General features: G+C 42.9%; 1 protein-coding gene across 1 annotated transcript in view; it reads right to left on the reverse strand.

The window, feature by feature from the left end:
• Positions 1–6273, reverse strand: part of tafa5a (TAFA chemokine like family member 5a) — a 103587-nt gene extending 97314 nt beyond the window's left edge. Inside the window, exon 1 of the mRNA XM_068755269.1 lies at positions 6162–6273. Within this exon, the coding sequence (XP_068611370.1) occupies positions 6162–6273 (112 nt within the window). The remainder of the gene's footprint in view (positions 1–6161) is intronic.
• Between the last annotated feature and the right edge of the window lie 12771 nt (positions 6274–19044).

Below are 19044 nucleotides of genomic sequence, written 5' to 3' on the forward strand. Positions count from 1 at the left end.
CCGTCCTTTTCGCTCCCTCAAGCTCTTCCTACCGTTTCCTTGTCCGCCTCTTCCCAGTCTCCCACTCCCTATTCCTCTGCTTCCCCTGCTCTCTCCGTCTGTGTTTCCCTGCCTTCCTGCTGCTATTCTCTCACTCTCATTGTCTCTCTGCCATCTTACACTCGCTCTCTCCACCTCCTCCCCATTCTCTCCCTCTCCACTTTACCGCCATGTCGGCGCTCCAGATGTTGGCCGTCTCAGCTCCATGGGCTGCATCTCAGTGATGGTCCCCACCAGGAATTCAAAGTACCATTCTGGCATTTTCTTCCAAGCAATTGCTTTTTGCAGTAATAAAGGGGGAGTAGATTTAGCATCTCTCTGAATGGGCTTACTGGCCCTAGGCAAAACAAGCACAAGTGCACTTCCATGAATCCTCTCGAGGCAGGAGCACCACCGCAAGACTCTGTCCGGATTCCGACCCAATTAAGCCGTCTCGCGCAATTTGCAGGAAAGCTTTCAAAGATTCATATGTATCATTTTTTTCATTGTCAAAAGCCCCCCCAACCCCCTCTTGTGCTTTTATTTCATTGCAAAGCTATGTCGTCTGAGAGCTGGCTAAGCAGTTAACAGTGATTTGCATGCCATTGTGGCCGATTCCCGTCTTTGACTGCGACCTGTTGAGCCCTGCTGTCATACATACTCTGACAATGTGATGCATAAATATTATGCATGCAGGTTTAACGGTAATTACAGTCAGATTGACAACAAATTAATTCACGATGGGACGTGGTGGATTTAAGGTGCAATTAGCCATGGAGGAGGCAACGGCGATACTTTGCCTGACTGCAACCTCCAAACACTTTGCAATTTATTTTCACATTAAGTAAATGTCACACCATATTAGCATGCTATCATGGTGTCCCCCCCCCCCCTTTTTTTTAAATATATATTATAATTAATTTTATCTTTGCAGTCGGGTCTGGTTAAATGGTGGAGGTAGAGATTACTTAAATCCCAGGAAAGGAGAAACTAAAATATCAGGAAGGGCTGGTGTGATGAGAAACAGAATCAGAAAAAGAGATACTCTTTTCATGTAACTATTACAGCATCTCATTGTGCACAAGTGCATCAACTGTTGTAGCTAAGGCCAATGGAGCAGCTGTGGATGGAACAGGCTGGGTGCTGTTTCATTCCTGATGAAGCTGTGATAACAGCCTGCGATGCTGAAAAAGCAATCTCCCAAGTCTCATTGGTACGAAAGGTCTGCGTATAGAATTCCCATTATACATGCTCTTTGTCACGGCGAATGGCATTACATCCTTCATTTATGAAAGGCTTGCTCCTCACACGTTAACCTGAAATCAATAGTTTTAACAAAAGGCACGAAAACACACACAACAAGGTGCGAATATTGAAATGAGAAGGCTGCAGTCGATTTCATACTTGAATTTTTAAAGTGTTGTGTGTATTAGGCCGGTCGGCTAAAAGGCCAGCATTCATTGATTTAGCGAGATGCTGCGGAGAATGATGCACTTAGTGGATGAAATTTCCAAATTATCCTGCTTGAGTTCTATTTTTCAGCGTAAATCCGAAAGGTCATTTTGATTTTTAGAGCGCTCTAGTTAGCTGTTAATGTTCAACTTTACTATGGTCCATTATTCAACAAGAATATAGAGTTTAGTCAGTTCAGTCAGTTAGCGGGCTAAAGCTACAAGGAAACACAGTAACCGAGCAGACTTATGTCGCTTTCACACTGTCGCTGTTTGGGCCGCTTTAAACGGCGCAGAGTTAGTTTCTTCGGATGGTCCGCATCGTTTGGGCAGGTCTGAAAGCTCATCCAAACTCTGGCGCGGATCAAACAAGCGAACCAAGGGTTGTCTTGCAAGCGAACCGAGACCCATGTTTTTAGGCGGACCAGAGAACCCTGGTTCGGTTCGAGTGCGGTGTGAAAGCTCAACGGACCAAACGCGCGTAGTACCGCTATACGCAGTGCATCTTGGGTAGAGGAAGTACAGCGCACACTCCAAACCCAAACAGAGGCTGGTCGTAACACCGTTTGGATGACGCATTACTCTACCTCCAAATGGACATGCATCGTTGTTAACCAACCAATCAGAGCAACCACACAACCCAGCATGAGTGGAGGTTGTACGGCAGAAGACACCTTCAGTTCAAGGATTCCGGCACATGGCAAAAAAAAAAAAAAAAAAAAGAGCAGCCGATTCATCGCATAATAAAAAAATTCTTAATATTTCTCCCTCGCCATAACACATGACACACGTTCCATCGAAGGTACGTTGAATATATGATCATGGTGAGCCCTCACCTTCAAATGGCACTCATTATGACCTCTAATTTTAGCATGGATATTCTAAAAAGCCGTTCAAATATGCATGCGGCTCAATAGGGTGACTCCGTTTATGAATTTACCTCCTTGGGCCAACAGAGGCCCTTTTCTGCTGGTTCCTGGCTGCTCCCCCCTCCCCGCAGAGGAAGGTCGCTGGAGGCTATGCTGAGAATAAGATATTCAAATTCGACATGCTCACCCACAAGTCGGTGTGTATTTCAGGGGGTCATTCATTTTGGTTGGCTTTGGAATAAACACCCAACAGAAAATCAGAGTGTGTATTCCAACACGCACAAGGCAGACCGTGTCATTACCGACGTGTGATTATGTGCGTTGGGCACTTCAACCGATTTTGTGAGCTATCTGGGCAAACCGTGCCGCCTTTTCTCCATGGATGCCCCCCCCCCCCCCAAGCTGTGGTTCTCAGTAACAGTCAACAATCCATGTATTCAACAGCGAGCCGTAAACAAACAGGCAGACGGAATCGCAGGAGACCGGGCTGAGAGACGGGGCAATCTGATGGGAGCGACTGTAAGCGGAGGCAGAGACGCTCTTGTCCCCGACAGCAGAGGAATGTTTGCTCATGCATGCGCGTGCACGACCTTTCCGGAATCTCAAATCCTTGTAGGGTGATCTTCACATATTTGCAAGTAGGTCACGTGCGTTTGCATTCTTCTGCGTGACCATGACTAACTGCTGTGATGCTGTTGCTCTTTATGCGCGTGCGTCGGTGTAACCTACGCGTCCGCATTCACGTTATGCTGATTAATATCTCAAATGTATGCGTTTGCCCTTGAGCACACACATCTGTCTGACAGTGGGGTGTGTGTGTGTGTGTGTGTGTGTGTGTGTGTGTGAACGCTGCAATAAGAAACAAGCTCCAGTTTGTCTCCTTTAATTTCCTCTATGACTTCCCCTTCCCCCTTCTTAATGCTTGTTATTCCATCTTCCCATTTCTCCCGATTGGCGGCGCGCACCAGGAGCCCAGTCGTGGCCACAATCCTTAGCGCTCCCAATCTAAGATTAGCATACTGATTAGCAAGCCCGGAGTCTCCATCTTTCTCCGGGCTCACATGCAGGACGACGGTGACATGAATACATAATAGCAAAATGGGCAAATAAATGCATGGCCGAGAGCTTCCAGGGGAGGGAGCTAGTGCAGAAAAGGAGAGACGCGTCTCTTTTTGTGTGCGTGTGTCTTTGCAATATAATCAGAGGGTACTGAAGCATTGTGTGTGATTAGAGTTTCAAACAATGTGTGCGCAGTCGGATTGTTTACCCACTGTCATCTCTCTCTCTCTCTCTCTCTCTCTCTGTCCAAGCCTTCTCCTTCACCCTCAGCTGGGCTCGTCTATTTTCTCGCCTACTCTTTTCATTTCTGCTCTCCCCCCTTCCTCAAAAATGTATGTTCATCAATATCTTGTCACCCCCCCCCCCCCCCCTTTCTTTTTTTTCTTATAAAAGCATTGGTGGGAATATCGAGCCACCTCCTGGTCACAACCCTTTCTAGCCCCCCACCACACTTCAATATGTCCGTCTCAGTCAGGCCTGAGTAAGGACGACAGACTGTGTGAAGTTAGATGTTGATTTTAGGCGACAGGCACCATATGAGTCATAGTCATTATCACAGAGCCTCCACCCGCCCAGCATCACTGCAGTGCACACAATGCATGTACATTTTGTACCACATGTACAATTTCTTTTTATCCTGCTGACTCTACCAGAAACAGGAGGAGGACTCACTTAAAGTGAGTATTGTTTAGATAAAATCAATTAATGATAATGTATGACAGCCATTATCATTCTCTGGACCATCATTTGAGCCATGTGCAAATTATTTCTTTACTCACTGAAAATTCACAAGCAACTATTTTCAAATGTTCAGGAGTCTGATGTTGGAGATTTTCAGTTGTTCAACATCGTGGCAAAGCTGAACATGTTATCACTGCCGTTTTCAGTTTTTTTGGAGAAGAGAAGAGAAGGAAAAACAATGAACTCAGCTGGAATTTAAATATAAAATAAGGACCTACTTCACATAACAGTGATGAACTGGACCAGAGGACTGACTGGGAAATTCGACAATCCAGGAATAAAGTAGAAGAGAGAGTGAAATGTTTGTTTTTTTTGTTTTTTAAGAAGGATAAAAACAGAACAAGACAACAGACTTAAAGGTCAAACAAAACAAAAGAGTGACAATGCTACGAGAGAAAGCAATTTCATTTTATGAGATAAAAGTTCAGCTGATTAGAGATGACAAGCAAAGACAAAAAAAACATTGGGAGAAGAATGAGGAGTGACTAATGGAGCTCTAATGTAATATTTAAATATAGCAAAAAGGAAAGTTAGTTCAAATCCCAGACAAGAAGAGATTTTACCATCAGTGCTGCATAAATAGCATTTGAGAATACGGAGAACTCAGAACAGTACATGTTGAAGAGGTTATGAAAGAGAACGACAAATAAAATAATCACAATTACTCAGATTATTAAATTCCAGGAGGAGTGAGGTGTTGTCGGGTCGGCGGTCGAGGCCCTGGGGGATTCACAAGGACTGCTGACTGAAACAAACATTCAACCGCCATTGATCGGACACAAGCAGAAGATCAATCAACATGGCCGAAGGCGTCATAGAAGCAGGAAAAGACCCCCCATATCCAGAAGCTCTCTCTCATATCGCCACCTCGTCATTTCCCATTGATTAACTTAGAGGCGCTGTGACTGTTCGGTGTAAAAAAAAGAAGACAAAGGCGCTAACGCAAAAGCGATGAGAAAATCTCAGATGAAATGATCACGGAACAAATGTGTTGATTTCTCTGTAACACCAGCATATCTAATATGTTCAGAGGCAAGATGATTATATTAGCCATTAGCTCGGTGGCTAATGAAATCCATTTTTTAATGACTACCACGGATATAGCATATCGCCTCCTTTTATTTTTTTTACACACAGCAGACTGAAGCGTGGCGTGCAAGATGGATTTGTTTCCCACAAGTGACTCAGATGCCTTTAGAGACAATTTTTTTTAAATGAGAACGCGAGGAAGAAGACATGAAAAGGCATCCTCAGGCAGAGAAGTAGCCGCAGAGAGAGGGTGGGATTGTGTGCGTGAATGCTTGCATACATTTGCCTAATTTCCTCGGGCTACAGTTGAATTGCAGCCTGGGGTAAGTCTTGGTGTTTGTCCAAATAAACAGGGCTGACTCATAGATAAAAGGTAGGGATTTGTTTTGTCTTTACGGCGCGTCTCATGCGGATTCCTCCTGAAACCAGCCTTTAGTCGGCATGACAGGGACAGTACGACAGATCCATAACTGTCTGACCTCAGTAAGTCAGTTTGACAGCACAGGCGCCCCCCAGGACAGATATGTGAGAGAGAATTAAAGAGAGTCACAGGAGACTTAATTAAGCCTCTGGGACTCTGGAGTTGAACCTCGTATCCGGTGAAAGTGTTTTCAAACCGACAATAAGACATTTCCCTCTTATCTAAGACCCCCCCCCCCCCCCCCTTCCCTGCACAAGTGTCCGTCTGTTGCGCATGCAAGAAGAAAGGGGTGGATGGTGTGCGCGCACAGCTGTGAGTCTACAAGTGTGTTTTCCCATTACTGTTTTTTTTTTTGGGGGGGGGGGTAAAGAAAGAAAAGGAAAAGAATAACACATTTGCAGCGATCTGTACGCAAAGATCGATCATGCTGCTGACAGCGCGCTCCCACACGAGGCGGTCACCAGCCGCGCACCCCCCCCCCCCCCCCCCCCCGCGCGCACACACACACACACACACACACACACACACACACACACCTTGCATGCGCAGTCAGAAGCGAGCTCAGGGACTTACCGCAGTAGAGAACCAGCAGCGCTGTCAGAAGCACCACAGCCCAAAAAGTTGACGACATTCTCGGCCACCGACTGGCATCTCTGCGCCGCGTCAATCTTGAACTGGAAGCCATTTGAGTCAAAGCAGGACACTTCCTCTTTGGAGAGAGGATTACCAAAAAAAAAAAAAAAAGGCAAGGATAATAATCTCACAATCCAGCTTGGTCTGTTACAATGCGCATATCTCCGTGCGTAATCCCACAAAAAGACATATCAATATGGAGCAATTGATGCAAAAAAAATAGAATAAAATAAAAAAATAGAAAACAGTGTTCTGCTCCTTGGGGTATAGTCGGATTGCCGGAGCGCAAAAGACTTACATCTTCCTCAGGAACACGAGTTCGGGGAAATAACGCGTTTTATATTCGTTCAGAGACGCAAGTTGGTAAACGTCCCTCAGCTGTCCTAAAAAGTGTTGAGCGCAATTGTCCTCCTCTATTTCATAACAATGGCACGCAGGTGCCTGAAGATTGCGCGCAAGGTGTTCAATCATCAATACCGCAGCGTCGTAAAACCCTCCGTTCACCTGCGTAAGGTTTCCTCGGCTCCCTCCAGCAGAGCTCAAAGACGGGCTTGAAAAATAAACGCGGACATATAAAATCCGGTGGGTGAACGAGGGTTGGTCGTAAAAGAAAGGGGAGAAAAAAAGAAAAAGTCCTTCGAGCTCTCCGTTTGTGCTCGAAGTAGAGATGATCAGAGCGGGAACGCAGGAGGAAAACGGAGCTGAGTGGAGAACGGATGGGCAGAGGCAGAGAGACTGTTGGAGGGAAGAGGGACAGGAGAAGCGCGCACATTTAATAATCAATATCACGTCAGCAATAAGACTTGAGATCGTGCTCTTGTAACTTGAGGCTGTGGATGAAACGCATCATGAAGCGCGACATTTAGTCTTTGAATTGATTTCACGTTTTGTATGCATGTTTTGCATGTTTGATTTTTGAGCCAATAATGACTGAGTTATATTTGCCTCATTCACAGGTAGACACGCACAGGGGCGCAGCGAGACTGAGCTCTATACTGGGACAGAGGCCCTATCACTCATAATTGTCTAGAATATGCACTGCGTTTATGGAACGTGCTATGTTTTTTGATTTAGTTTTTCAACGCTACTGATGCCGGTCAGGGGTTATTATGCATTGGGGGAGGGAAATTATGTTCAAAGTTCAGAGAAAATAGAGAATTTCATTCATTCATCTTGAAGACGAGACAAACGTAATCACAGATTCAGAGAATTTAAGCAGTTTGCTGAAAGTAATCTCTCCGTAAAACATCCAAAAACTATATGTAGACTATATTACGTACACACACATACATATAAAAATACCACAGTCAGTGGTCTTAATATGGTCCAGTCTGGTGTTGATCTAGTCCAATACCAGAAAAAAACTGCTACTTTGTGCAATTATACATACTCACAATCATTTCCTTTTTAGCCGTTTATCTGAATCCGGTTCACAGGTTACACTGGATCCTAATCCAGTTTATTATATGGACAGGAAAAGAGCAGTGCCATACAGAGAGACCCAAAATAAGAGGATCTGTATGATGTAATTACCTTCTTTTCTTCCCATCATGTTGTCCTACCTCCATCCCAATTCTTGTTTTTGCTCTCGTGCGTGGATTTCTGGATGCATGCAACAGTTCACCAAGTCCAACGTGCATGGATAATTCTCTACCAAATACAAGATATGAATAAAACTTAAATGTTGTATTTTCCTGGTGAAAAAATACATAGCAATACATAGCATAACCAATGAAAGTGTGTCTAGCCACATCTCCGCACATTCATAGGGCATTCATTTTATTTAACGCCGTTTCACTATCAAGAAATGCCCATTTTTCTGCAAACATAATGGACATTTAAATGTGAGTGTGAGGGACAGACTTTGTAAATGCCATTTAGGGCTGTATGCCACTGAATAATAAAACAGGTGAATAAAAGAAACCTGCAATTTAAGTGGAATTCATTACAGCTTTAAATCCAGGCACGTTGCTCAAGCCCTGATGAAAACAAGCATTTCCCACTCAATAAAAGTAAAGTCTCTAAGGATAAAATCAAATAATTAAAGTAGTGTAACATTAGAGCCACACTACTGTAAAATGTAAACTCAATTAGAGGAACAAATGAAGAAGAAAAAAAAATACAAGAATACAACAGCACAGGGGAAATGTTTCTGCCAGATTATGGTTTTAGTTTAGTGTTTATTAAACTATTAAACACCATTCTATTAAACTTTTACTTACTTTAAAGCGATATTTTGCATTTGAAAGCACGATTTGTCTGTCTTGCTTGACAAGTGCATCGTTTTATTTCAATGATTGCTCTCTTTAACATCGTTCTGTTACAGTGGGCGGCTCATGTCTGATGAACTTGTGAAACATTTAGCAGTTTAAGAGCCAGATATTTTTCCCTCAGTAGTTTATGGATGCCAAAAAGCGGACTACACAGTGAATACATAATACTGACTACCTGTTAATATAAAAACGATTGCGCTGCAAATAAACCCGAAAGATGATGATACGCATGTTGCATTCAGGAATCTAGGCCAGTGTAAGCAACCAATGCAGTTTCAGCACCATGGACAGAACCAGTGGCAACCCTTCATGGACAGCACCAGGGACCAACACTCTGACATCGTGGAGTTATGGTTCCACACATCTGAACCTCCTTCCCGGGAGAGTCCAAGAGAAGAATGTACCCCCCCCCCTCCCCCCCTTAACCTGCTCCCATCAAGCCATAGCTGGTTCCGCCTGGTGGCTGGGAGCCTCTGGGAGCCTCTCTGTGCATTCACATCGGCACACTCGTCCATGAAGAAGACAATGCCTTATTTTGTCACATACAATTATACAGACAGTTGTACAATGTGGAGTAATTTATTCTCTGCATTTGGCTCGTCCCCGAGGTGCAGCGGGCCGCCCTCACAGCGCCCGGGGAGCAAATTAGAGCACTATATCTTGCTTGAGGATACTTCACCACTTGAAACTGAAGGACTGCGTGCAAAAAGAGATTGAATCTTATGAATTATACCACATTCAAATATTTTTTTTTTTACTTCTCTATTTGGAGCAAGAATGTATCTGGATAGCCTGCCAGCTGATCCATCACGTCCAACAAGTTCTTTTATAGAAATTCAAAGTTATCCCTTCTTAGCCATGCCGTGCTAACGTGCACTGGACTGAGAATATTGTAAAGCGGACTGTAAACCACACTGGGAGCTATAAAAGTAGGTAATTGCCACCAGCGCTTGTAATCTTCTAAATCTGCATGTAATTGCTCTGTTCTCTAACGTATGTTAGACAAATTGTCTTGCCAGTAACTAGCTTTGCCATTGGCTTCATGTTTGTTCTTCCTTTCCTGATGGCATTGCTGATCTTCAAACCAAGTGGACTTCTTGTCGGGAGCCAATTGAAGCGCCAGTATGAAACATGTCTGCACGATTTTCCTCTTTTCTCTCACGCAACAAAAGCAGCCATTTTCTTCCAGATTAGACGCAATGCGTGAAATATGGCCTACATAATCCCCCCCCCCCCGTTCACATTACATCATGAACATTTTCTGAAACTCCAACTCATAAGCATCAAGACACTTACTTGGATATTATATTGTGGAGGATGTTACCACTCTTCAAGGATTTAAATGGTGAACAAAAATAAAGTGGCTGACTCATTTATTTCATTTTATAATTTATAATTTAACTTTTTTCTTTGACAGTGAACCATTCTAAACTACCATTTAATTCCTTCTCAACATGAATCGCCACTGAAGCATCGGTTCTGCTGAGGCTCTGCATTCACTGGCGCTGGAGCGTCGGCTCTGGTCTGCTGGCAGTTCAATAGGATTTGTCTAAAATCGCTGGTATTTAAATTGTGTTTTTAAAAAACTAAAAGAGGATTTCAAGAGACACGGCTGCAAGCTGTCGCCAGCTCTGAAAAACAGAGACGAATAGATGTTAGTAGATGAATGGTGCCCCAATTAAGGAGCAAGGTCAGAACTACAGTAACTGAGGCTAAAAAAAAGAAAAAAAAAAAAAAGGCAGCGTAGGAGGCAGTGGAGGAAGAGGAGCTAGCCATTACCTGAAACTAATGTTGCACCGACGAAGAGGAGAGCTGCGAAGGGAGCTGCTCTTCTTTCTTGATTTTATGCTTCGGAATGGAGGGATAAAATCTCCAAAGGCAATACTGATGCACGCGTTAATGACATTTACAAAATGTGCAGTCACACCAAAGAAAAAGACAGCTCATTTTTTATATAAAGAAGAGGAAGCAAGTACTTTAAAAATGCTGTAGAACCAAAGAAAAAAAAAAGATTTATTTAAACCTTTAAATACATATTTATCGTGTTTCCATGTTCATTGCATCAAATCTCTGTACATAACAACTGTAAATCTTTTTTTTTATTACTTCTGTCTAGTAATTGTACTTCTAGTTAGATGCTAAACCACATTTCATTACGATGTACTTGTACATGTGTGATTAACAATGACGCTGACCCCAACTTAACTGCAGGGCAACCCAAATTTACATGTATATGCATTCACAGTTCAGTTTAAAATTCAGACAAATGCAAACGGCTGGCATTTAGGAACATGAAAAGACAGCGTTTAGTCTGTTTGACCTTGATCAATTCACAGCATAAGTGCATCCAAAAGTGGAGATACAAAGCAACCAGAAGACATGCGGTGGAAAATATTTCATGCAATGACCTTTAATTAAAGAATAACCTCCCTTTGATGTGGTTCCTGCTGTACTTTCACTTCATGCATTCAATGGTGCTTAGTTGAGTTTTACGCAGTGTATAAGAGAAGTCAACGTTGGGGTCGCTCGCAGAAGGCTGAATATCAAAAACAAGCATTATAATGAGGCTTAAGTGTTCACCACATTCATTGCAGCATCAAGGCACTGAGGTGGGAAGGAGGGATGGTGAGGTGCTGCAGCCCCCCCTCCAGGTGGGTGCGCTATGATGTCATAATGCATCTCAATTCACATGGACCCCGTCAGTCACGATGCATTTTGATTTTAAATATTGCTACATTTCCTAACTATGTCATTGATTTCATGCTGTCATATTTGTCTCAATAGCAAAACATCATGTGATTTATAATGTGCAACATTTACAGAGAGCTTAAAAATCATGATGCTACAGCTTCCCACTAAATTAAATTAGCTTAATCTATCCCTGTCTGAATTCCTGCCAACAATATTTCAACTATGGCCAGTAGTATTTAATAATGATTAATCAACACTTATAGAAAACCTGTGTCGCATGTGTCGTTTGGCTTCAGGGCTGAAGGAAATCTCCTACATTTTACTGAAGAAAAATGTGAAATGCATTGATTTAATCGTAATCTGCATGTCAGATTTACACATTTATGAGTATTTGCCATTAAATCAGTTCTGTCTGCCTCACTTTGCACTTTTATTGGGGATCTGCGATCTTGCCCATCCATCCATCCATCCTGGGAGGGACAGGACTGGGGATCAAACCACCGACCACTCTGCCCATTGAAGATGCTGGAACCGGGGAGGAAAGGAGGAGGATCTATTTTGGTGTCAACCCCGAGAACTCACTTTGATCCTGACTGCACCATCCCTGCAGCCTCCACAGGAACGCTGAATGAAGTGGTGTAGGACATTTGTTAAGGAGGATGAGAGGCCTGTTTTCTCCCTCCAGTGCCCCCAATGTCAAATCAGCGCGAGCTAACTTGACAGGCTCAAAAAAAAAAAAAAGAAATTCCACCGGAACTCAGCGGATTTCACGGAATTCTCTGAAACATATCGCCCGAAACAAATCATCCTTCTGTCTCCTCTCTTATGTTCCAGTCTAAACATCTGTTTCTCACTCGCGCATTCCTGTGAGGAAATATTTCGATGTTTCAAAGTCTGCCTTCACCCCTTTAATGCAAGGATGGAGTTGACTTCTCTGAATTAAAAATCTTCCCAGATAGAGTCTTCCACACACATCACAAGCTGCCGTGGGGAAGAAGGTTGAACCAGACCGAAAGAAACATTTAATGGCTCGAAGAAAATTACCGCAACTCGGTCCGAAACTAACTTTTTTGACTCATCAGCCAAGTCGACTTGTCGTTGAAAGAAAGTCAACGGCCGAGCATCTTTTTTTTTTTCATTTTTCAGGTCTCTCCACTCAATTCAGATGCTGCAATATACTTCTTTAAAAAAAAGTTGTTAATGGTGACATTCTTTCTCTGCCTCTGATTGGCTGTTGGTTGATGCGAGCCAAATGTGTCAGGGTCAGAGCCAATCAGAGGCAAAGAAAGGAAAGAGGGCAGCTATCCCTTGACACAGGTCTGCGGCTGCTGCTGCGTGCGTGTGTGTGGGTGTGTTTAAGAGATATGTGAATTTGAAAACACCCTTTAATTGCACTAGTTAGTTAGGATCTGAAATATTCAAGCTAAATTCTGCTTGCAATTGCTGGATTTTTCTGTCTTTGGTGCAAGAATGAATTATGGCTGACGTGTAAAATCTCTTATCACCTATACAAGCCTAGAAGCTGCCACCGTATCCGTAATCGACAACATGGCGAGGAGCATTCTTCTCGTCTCAGCACTGCACTAAGCTTCTCAGTGTGGGAGCATCGGAGATCTGACCTTTCCAAGCGCTTCTTCCCTTTGATCCTTCCAGACACAAGCTACTTCCCTCTTTACTGGGCCACCGACGAGGGCTTTGAACTTAGCTTGCAACTCAGTGATTTAAATGAACAAAGCCTTCTTATTGGTACCGCAAGCAGGATCTCTCTTAATGTCATGGATTAAGAGAAAGATGGGACGAAGGAAGCTTTTATTTTTTTAGCATTTTGAATCTGCGAGGCACGAGTTCACCACTGCGATGAAGGAAAAAGGAGATATCACACTTATTACTGGAGCTTAGCAGCAAGTTAATTGCTCGGCTGATAACATGTCAGCATAATGGCCACATGGCTCTGTTTGGCCCAAAGCAACAATCTTCTCATTCTGGCATTCAGATTTCATGTATTCTAATAGTTTTTTTGGCGGGGGGGGGAAACCAAATTTGACATTGTTCATCTGAGCAAAACAGGCGGAATTAAAAAGAAAATATTATGCAAATGAAGTAAGGCAATATGAAGCATTGACATCACATTTTTCCTTAAACTAAATGAAGTCTAGAACGTTTCAGAAGCAGCTCCATGAGACTGCAGCTTGCATGTTTCTGCTATATTCATACTGTAATAAGGAAAAATTGCTATTATTCGGACATAGTGGTTTGGCCACATCTAACCTTTTATTTAAATAGACTAAAATGTTTTTGATAGGATTAGATTGGTTTAGATATTAGATTAGATTCACCTTTAATGTCACGATCCAATTTGCAGTACCGGTACTCAACAAAATGCAGTTTAGCGTAAATTATTTTATAAATTAATAAACACACATGTTCATAGAAACACAAAGTCCCTGTATTATCTATACACATGTTACAGGTTCATATATGTGTCAGATATATTAAACTTTCTGAAAGTCCTGACATCAAGACTAGGCATTAACCCTCAGAGAGACACTAATATGATCTATTGGCATAATATGTCTCAGCTTTAGATGGATGAGAAGAGAAATCATGTTGAATCATTGATGAAGTTTCCATTATTATCCAGTATATCACATCCCCTGATATACTCCATGCATACTGCACGTGTGAACAATCGGTCAGTGTCATATCTTTGTGCTATTTATCATGACGCACTCAATATCCTGCTTCTATCTTTGAAAAATAAATTCCTTTTTTTTTTGTTAAGTCATGCATCCCAGCATCTGTGATGCAGAAATTGAATGCAATTTATCCTCTAAACATTTTTATGTGGAAGTTTTTTTTCTTTTTTTTAATGTTTTATTTTAAACCAGCAGCAGTGAGGATGATGTCGTGCAATTATCATCTCTACTAACGGACACGTGTGAAGGGTGAACCTTTCCAGGACCTTTTGCTAACATCTTTGATTACCTGATATCCCAGGTGAAAGGTTAAGAATTACACCCCCCCCCCCCCGCATCAACCATTGAATCTTAAATTGGATGGCTCAAGATAACCACATTGCCATTGCAGGTGGACCTCTCCTCGCCTGCTTTTTATTCTTGTAAGGAAAGAAGATTTTAGCACAGCTGTCTGACTCATGGAAGCAGAGCCAAGGGGTGATATGCCTTCCGGCAGTAGGGGTGAAAGCTGATCACAGGTGGACAACATGGTGGGAACAGAGTGACCCACCTGTTCCCAACACCAGCCTCTCTGCTGTCATTTACAAATGGTAACAGGCGCCTTTCTTTGTGCTACCATCTTGCTTGGAAACTTGTCCACAACCGAAAGAAAATGCAATAGAAAAGAGTGGTGCCAGAAATGGGCTGGTTTTCATCACTGCTGTGAGCCAACACTTTTGGGTTTTTTTTTACATAAGGCTATCCATACTTCTTTTTGGGCACTTCTGCCTTCTTTTAAGTCTGGACAGCAACCTCAAAAGAAGTGCATATCTTACTTTGCAAGGCAACTGGATTCAGTAGGATAATCTGGCCCATTTCGTGAACATATAATTGCATCTCTGTGCAAACACATAGTTTAATGCTAAGAAAACACAGTTAGAAATGTCCTTGATAAAACTGATGGAAATGCCAAGAGGAAAAAAGAAAAATAGGAACTGTTATCAAGTAATGAGGATTCCATGCTGAATTCTGCTGCACCATTAGTAGGTAGCTGTGGAGCAAATGACTCAGAGGCTGTCATTACTTGTTGCAGATCCAACTGTATTTCCTGTCAGCTGTCAACTATTGAGGCAACACAAAAACAATAAACCCGCCTGCTGGGCAAGGGTCCAAATCAACAATTTCCACAAGACAAATAATCATCTCATGACAAATAATAATAAAAGATAAAAAAAAAAAATAGAAATGTGGACAGAGACCACAATCATTGACTGAATGGAGAGATGGTGTGCAAATGCACTGTGGCCGAGATAAGTGTTATTAACAATTTGGAATAAGGATTAAAATCAGCGTATTCAGAGAATCATGAGATACAGTAGTGGTTGAGGCTAGACTAAGGTAAAAGTATTTATGAGCAGCAGTAAGGCTTTATGGAAAGGGAGAGTACCACAAAAGCAACATTTGCATTGAGGCTAGCAATGGAGAAGTACAGGGAAGGTCAAAAGGAGCTGCATTGTGTCTAGAGAAAGGCTATAACAGGGTGCCCAGAGAGGAACTGTGGTACTACATGAGGAAGTCTAAAGTGGCAAAGTACTGAAGTGACAGTATTTCAGTACTGTCAGTTGTATGACAGCAGTAAAGTGTGCAGTAGGTGTAACAGGGGAGTTCAGTGTCGAGGTGGGATTGCACCAGGGACCAGCTCTGAGCCCCTTTTTGTTTGCCATGGTGATGGATAGACTAACAGATGAGGAATGAAGGTGAGCAGGAGTAAAACAGAGTATATGTGTGTAAAGGAGAAGGTCACAGGGGGAACAGTGAAGTTACAAGAAATAGACTTAAAGAAGGTAGAGGACTTCGGGTACCTCGGGTTAACAGTGCAGAGTGATGGAGACTGTGGAAAAGAAGTGAAGAATCGTGTGCAGGCAGGCTGGAACGGGTGGAGGAAAGTATCAGGTGTGCTCTGTGATAGGAGAGTGTCAGCGAGGATGAAGGGAAAGATCTACAATTGGAAACAATATTACAATCTGGAACTGCTGCATCAGCAAGGCAGGGTCAAAACACCAAACAATTCTAATGACAAGTGAGCAGCAGGCGTGTCTCCAGGTGTTCATCCAACTGTCCCGCAGCCACGCCCACACTGCATGGCATGGAAAAACAGTGTCAGAGAAGCAGGAAACATAGGAGACCATGACATGTACAACAATACCAAGATATGAGACACATACATTGCGGAATTTATGATTGTTTTAGACATTGAAACATGATTTCACATTTATAGTTGGTAAATAAATCTGCTGGAAACAGAAAAGAATCATCGCCGCTCATGTTGCTGTTTGCCCCCAACATGGGAAAGATTTGCTGAGCGTGAGCATACACAACATCGGCCCAATGGCTCCATCTGTATTTGCTGTGGGCTGTTGGCTTATCTTGCTTCTGACTCATATCATGCTGGCTAATAGATTATTACCACGGTGATGGACAGGTTGCCAAGTCAAGCCTCTGTCTCTTCCTTCTCTACCGCCTCCAAGTTTGACATTACTCCTCGTTTTGTGTCAGAAAAAAAGATGCATTGTGCGAATCCTTCTGTTGCTTCAGTTCGATACGTCTCCCTCGCTTCCAATCTTTATATTTTGCCTCCCCAAATCCCTGCTAAGTAGGATTCCGCCTGCCATTCTTCACAGCAGGACACTGCAGGTAGCCTATTTGCATATATTGTTCAATAATTTGTATTTGGAAGGAGTTCTCTTGGAAATCAGGACATAAATCATTTTGTGTTGCTTTGTTATAAGTATCCTCCAATTCATGTTAGGAGAAAGCAGGTTTATCATCCCATTATAGGGCCTATGTCGCAGTGATGTGATGACGAACACTTGCTCTCAATTCTATGTTTTCTTGGAGGGGGGGGTTCTGAATAGGATCCCAACAATGACAATTATCTTCAGGCAATTCTCTTTCTTTTGAATGAGGTCCTATTAATTGCATTTACAGACTCTGAAATGAAGTATGGAGAATGCTTGAACTCAACATCTCCCAAACTCATTTGCATGGTAATGAATATATTTCTCTGTGAGAATTTGAAATGTTCCCACATGAGCCTTTTTGGAAGCAAATCCACGAGATACAGAAATGTGGGAATAGGAGGTGAGCAGTCAAAGCTATTGTGTGACATTTATATTGGTTTAAATCTAAAGTTTGCAAAAGGGAGATTTATGGAAGGGAAACCTCAAATTCCATTGAAAAGAAATCCATTTAAAAAAAAAAAAACAGAAAGAGCTACCTTGCTGTGCTTCCATCCTTCCTGGACATGCAAGCCGCAGTCGCCTCTCCCTCCCATGCCTTTCTTCCCTGCCATCAGGTCCAATCTGAGGTAACCGTTTAACTTCCCTGACCACAGGCTCAGTCATTCCTTTGCGTACTGGGCTTCCAACCCATCTTCCATTTCAGCTCTTCCTCCGCACAAATTCTTTCCTTCCAGTCCGTCCTGATTCTGTGCCTCCCAGATTTCTCCTCCAGCCTCTAAATATTTCCACTTTTGTATTTGTTGTCAAGCCCCCCCCCCCTGGACCTTTCTTCACAACCTTCTCTTCCAAAACGCTCTTTTGTATCGCCACCCTGATGCATAATTCTTCTGTTACTTTCTTCTCTTAAAACTTGTGACTCGGGCATAGAAAAGAACCATGAAGGGCAAGAATCCGAATTAAAAAATCCCCCCCCCCCCATTCACACACACACACACACACACAATTTGACAGGCTTGAATCCTTAGGGTAGCTTTATGGATTCTTGGTGCAGCTTTGAGAGAGATGAGGCCCGTGCAGCCATGCAAGACCAGTCAGTGTCAGTGGAAGGCTAAATACAAAATAACCCCCGAAAAGAGATCCGGGGATGTGGAATATCTGTCTGTGCTATCTAACAATCTCCAGCTGGCTAGAATACCAATAGAGAGTAAACTCAAGAGATGAAGCATACAGGGGGGGATTGGTATTTTTCAGGCTATTTCTTGCTTATGTGTGGGCATGTGGAAACGATTGGAAAGGTGTACGAATGCTTGCGCGTCTGATTTCCTACTGGAGTTCAACAAACTCTAACCTTGCCATGTCCCGACTTCTTGTTACGCCAAAATTGGTTGACAGCCAAACAAATGTAAAGGCATGGCAACACTGGCTGGCGAGCCCTACTGTTTAGTGCAGCATGAATTGGCCGACTCCCAGCTGACTAAATACAAATCTGTTTTGATCCAAGGGACAAGCAATGCGGCAGATCCTGTGTGTGCATCAGTGGTGTAATGTGAAGAGGAGGAGGAGGAAGGAGGCGAGCACAAGGGAATCGCTCCATAATCTACTCTACCATTCACAGTACTTTTTCCGCTCAGTCCATAATACCCCCAAATGAGTTTTACTGCCCGGGCCCAAAGCTATCCAGTGAGCTCTAGAGACGAAGTCCCATTCCAGTGAAACATGCCCACCTGCAAACAATTCAGCAGAGATGGCCACAAATACACACAAAGTAAACAACAGAAAGGTTGTCGTCTGGCTGGGAAGTACGTCATTTAGGAAAAGGTTGAGTTGGTGAGTATTACTGTCAGCGAATCAGAACTGAGAGTCCCTGCCAAAGTCTCTCAGTTCTGATTAGCCAATGTCTGTCTGTCAGGCAAAGAAGCAGTGGAAAGACAGAAGGACATAAGTGAGCAAAGAAGAAGAAGAAAAAGGTGGAGTCAAGAAAGAATAAAGGCAATTCCAGTGTTGACGATATTCAAAGGAGTGACAAGAGATGAAGTGAACGGCAGAAAGAGAAGCAAAGTGAAGAAGCTGGAGACGCCCCCTGTTTGTTTTCTGTCTCCTAATTACGCCAATGATTAATGGCAGCCATCAGAACTTTCTTTGGATGAGAAATCATCTTCTTGGCGCTGCAAAGTTTGTTGGAGCTGTTGTTAAGTTTTGTTCTGCTTCCATTATTGACATAAATCCATCAGTTACAGTCCATTATTTTGTTATTGCATGTGCAACAAATTTTGTTTCCTGCACCGCATAGGCTGAAATAAGACCCCTGCTCCATCAGGGAGATGGTCTCTGAGCATGTGTTATGCAACTGGAAAAACAGTGAACTATATCGAGACAGGGTTAAACTCGAGGAACTCTGGAAAGGGCTCACATTGGTCCAAACATTCAAATCATTTGTCCAAGC

Source organism: Brachionichthys hirsutus, chromosome 22 (assembly GCF_040956055.1).
Source record: "Brachionichthys hirsutus isolate HB-005 chromosome 22, CSIRO-AGI_Bhir_v1, whole genome shotgun sequence".
In the NCBI taxonomy this organism is placed as follows: Eukaryota; Metazoa; Chordata; class Actinopteri; order Lophiiformes; family Brachionichthyidae; genus Brachionichthys; species Brachionichthys hirsutus.